Source organism: Oryzias melastigma, linkage group LG10, assembly GCF_002922805.2.
Source record: "Oryzias melastigma strain HK-1 linkage group LG10, ASM292280v2, whole genome shotgun sequence".
Classification (NCBI taxonomy): Eukaryota; Metazoa; Chordata; class Actinopteri; order Beloniformes; family Adrianichthyidae; genus Oryzias; species Oryzias melastigma.
The window spans coordinates 4639430-4642557 of NC_050521.1; the positions used below are offsets into that span (position 1 = coordinate 4639430).

At 48.7% G+C, this 3128-nt stretch overlaps 1 protein-coding gene across 2 annotated transcripts in view; it reads left to right on the forward strand.

Moving 5' to 3' along the window:
- The window catches only part of LOC112138525 (protocadherin Fat 4), a 112273-nt gene that overhangs the window by 73165 nt on the left and 35980 nt on the right, over positions 1-3128 (forward strand). For both annotated transcript variants that reach the window (XM_024261077.2, XM_024261076.2), the window contains exon 6: positions 373-547. In XM_024261077.2, coding sequence (XP_024116845.1) covers positions 373-547 — 175 coding nt within the window. The remainder of the gene's footprint in view (positions 1-372; positions 548-3128) is intronic.

The following is a 3128-nucleotide window of genomic DNA, read 5'->3' on the forward strand; positions in this document are numbered from 1 at the left end:
GGGGGGTTAAATATATGTGGCCCCAAAATTGCTCCATAGATATTCTAGAAAAATGTGATTAGAAAAACAGAAAGATCTTTCTTCTCTTCATGGCTTTTCTTGTGGTGCAGCTGCAGACCTGGAAGTCCTGTACTGGACAGCGTACCATTGGCTCACACTCAGCTTACTGCCATGTCACAGTAGATATATGAGGAGTGTAAACTAAGATGCAGAGACACTTGGCTGAGTCATAAATTCCTAAAAATCTACATAAAGGTTTGCAAGAGAATAACATTTCATGAAAGCCAGAAAGAAATGAGGTCAAGTCCTGTTCAGGTTTTGACATGCAGCTCCCTCCTTCTCTGAAATCCAGCTCAATCTCGTGTTTTCCAGGTTGTTGCCAGAGATGATGACCAGGGAGCCAACAGTCAGCTGAGCTACATGCTGAGTGCGGGCGACGACGAGGGGGCTTTCACGCTGTCGTCTGCTGGTCAGCTGAGTGTGACGAAGACTCTGGACCGGGAGCTTGGAGCTGAATACACCCTGCTGATCACAGCCACAGACTCAGGTATGAGCTCGCGTGTTCATCACTCTATGTCCTCACCAATCTTGCATGCTGAAACCCAGCCATCAAAGCCAAGTGGCCCCATATGGTTTAAAAGTGGGCAGAAAATGTGGGCTCCAATTGGGTTTGTCCACAGTTTCTGTGGTGGCCCCACCTGTGTGTTCACACTGCCTTCAGTGGGAAATCAGTGGGTGGGCTAGCTATGCCATCATGCTGCCTGGTGGACAGCGGAGCTTGCTTGCTCAATATGGCGGAGATTTTTATCTAACACAGAGGAGCTTGCTAGCTTGCTACAGCGGCTCTCACTAGCATGCTTCAGGACAAGCTTGCTAGTACACTATAGAGGAGCTCGCGGAAACACTACACTGGAGCTCACTAGCTTGCTTCAGAGAAGCTCACCAGCACTTGCGACGGCTGAGCTTTTTAGCTCAATACAGAGGAGCTTGCTAGCTCGATAAAGCAGAGCTTGCTATCCCACTGCAGAGCAGCTCGCTATCATGCTACAGCGGAGCTTGCCAGCACGCTACAGTGGAGCTCACTATCATGCTACAGGGGAGCTTGCTAGCTCACTACAGCAAAGCTTGCTAACTCGCTACAGAGGAGCTTGCTGGCATGCTCCGCTGTCCACCAGGCAAATTCCCACTTAAGTTCATGTGGACAAACACAGGTGAGACCCCCACAGAAACTGTAGATAAACCCAATCTGGGTCCACATTTTCTGCCACTTTTAAACCATACGGGGCCCACTCGGCCTTGCTGGCTGGGAAGTGAGTGTCCACAGTCAGGAAGACAGGAGAAAAACGTTATGACAACAACACAAGCGAAAACTGTCGGTAGCATTTGTGTACTTGTGTCGGAGTGGTGCATAAACTTCAGTGTGCAGCGGGAACACAGGCATTGTGGCTTTTTTTCTCCTGCAGATGCAGCTTTTTTCTCCTCGGCGGGTTCGGTCCAGCAGCATCTTGTGTTTATTTGGATTTGGTGGTGGAGCTGGTTATAGCAGATAAAAGGTTAACTTGTTATTGCGTGGAGGCCAGTTAATGTGCAGTTGAAGGAGTGCGCTGCAGCCAAATCACATGTTTCACAGTTAAGTATATGTTTGTCTGAGGCTGCTTCTGTTTCACTGCTGGACTGAATATGTGAGCCCGCTCAGCCCGTGTATTTTTGACTGAGTGCAGCGCTCTGTGAGAACCGGAGACTGCATGCAGAAGTGTCGAGGAAGACTCCGGTGATGAAGCTGTTCCAAGTCTGTGACCATCAGTCAGCTTCTGGAAGTCTCCAATAATCAGAGAGAAAACTTTCCCAGAGATTAAAAATGAACTCATCCGGCCACATGCATTTTTCGGCTCAGTTCCTCGTGCACGCTCCCACATGAGCCGAAGCTTTCTGACAAACGAACGTGCCAATTAGGGTTCGATCCTTTCATGCACTTCTCCAGAAATCTGTTTTTAGAGTCCCGACAGGACTTCCAACATGGGGTATTTTAGTGTTGGGGCATTCGCAGGGTTTCAGGCTCAAATATCAAAATATCAAAAACCCCAAAATCACAGAACCGGCCAAGTCACCCAGTAGCATTTTCTGGACATTTTTGTGGCCTCGGCGGTGAAAGAGAAATGCGAGTCTCAGGCAGGAAATGCTGAAGGTGGACAGACGTGACCTGATCTGAACCGCAGACATTCATTCAGTAATACTGGACCTGCTCCGTCTGCAGTCCCTCCGTCTGCAGGCTGCAGCCGGCAGCGTTCTGCATCTGCAGCCACAAACATCAAGAAGAGACTGAAGCCTTTCTGACCATGAATCACGCTCTGATTTATGAGCGCGCTCGGAATCTGAGCAGCACAAACTGTCATGAGTTTGTAATTTCAGCCCCCCCAGAGTGGCATCTGCACGGCAGTGAAGGTTTACAGCACATCTGGATGAGCAGAGCTCTGACAGACTTCAGCCAACATCTGGAATCAGCTGCAGAAAACAGCTTTGAGTCACTGCTGAGTAATGTGCCGCTCCGGTCTGCTGGAATGTAAAAGCGTTGGATCTCCAGCAGAGTCATGAAATGTTTTCATCAGTTTTGCTTCAAGCAGCTGAAGGAAACGTGTTTTCATTCAGCCCTGAACGAGGCCTCAGCATCAACAGACACCAGCCTTTGTCTCACGAGGTTACGAAGATCTACTTTTATTCTGAAGAATTGACGTTTAAATGAAGAGCTGGAAAATATTCTGCTCATTTTTCAGCACCTGTGAACGTCTGAGCCAGAGTCTGCATGAAGACGTGAAGATACAAGCTCTGCACTAACCGAAGGATTCAGACACTCGTTCAAGTGCAAACTGATGTCACATCTGTGATTTTTGAGGGGGGGGGTCATGCTGTCACACTCTTACAGATGCGTTTTTTGTGTGCGCTCATGAGTGTGCTTGTGAGAGCGCACAGTAAATCTGTTCCATGCCTTTTATGGTTGATTTGCTCGCATAGAAATCCGTGTCTTTCACTTCTTTCCAGCACCCCCCCCAACACAGTATATGGCTCCTTGGGTGTAGGGGGAGGGGGGCGTTGGGAGGCTAGATAAAGAAGTTTAATGACCGTCCGGTCTT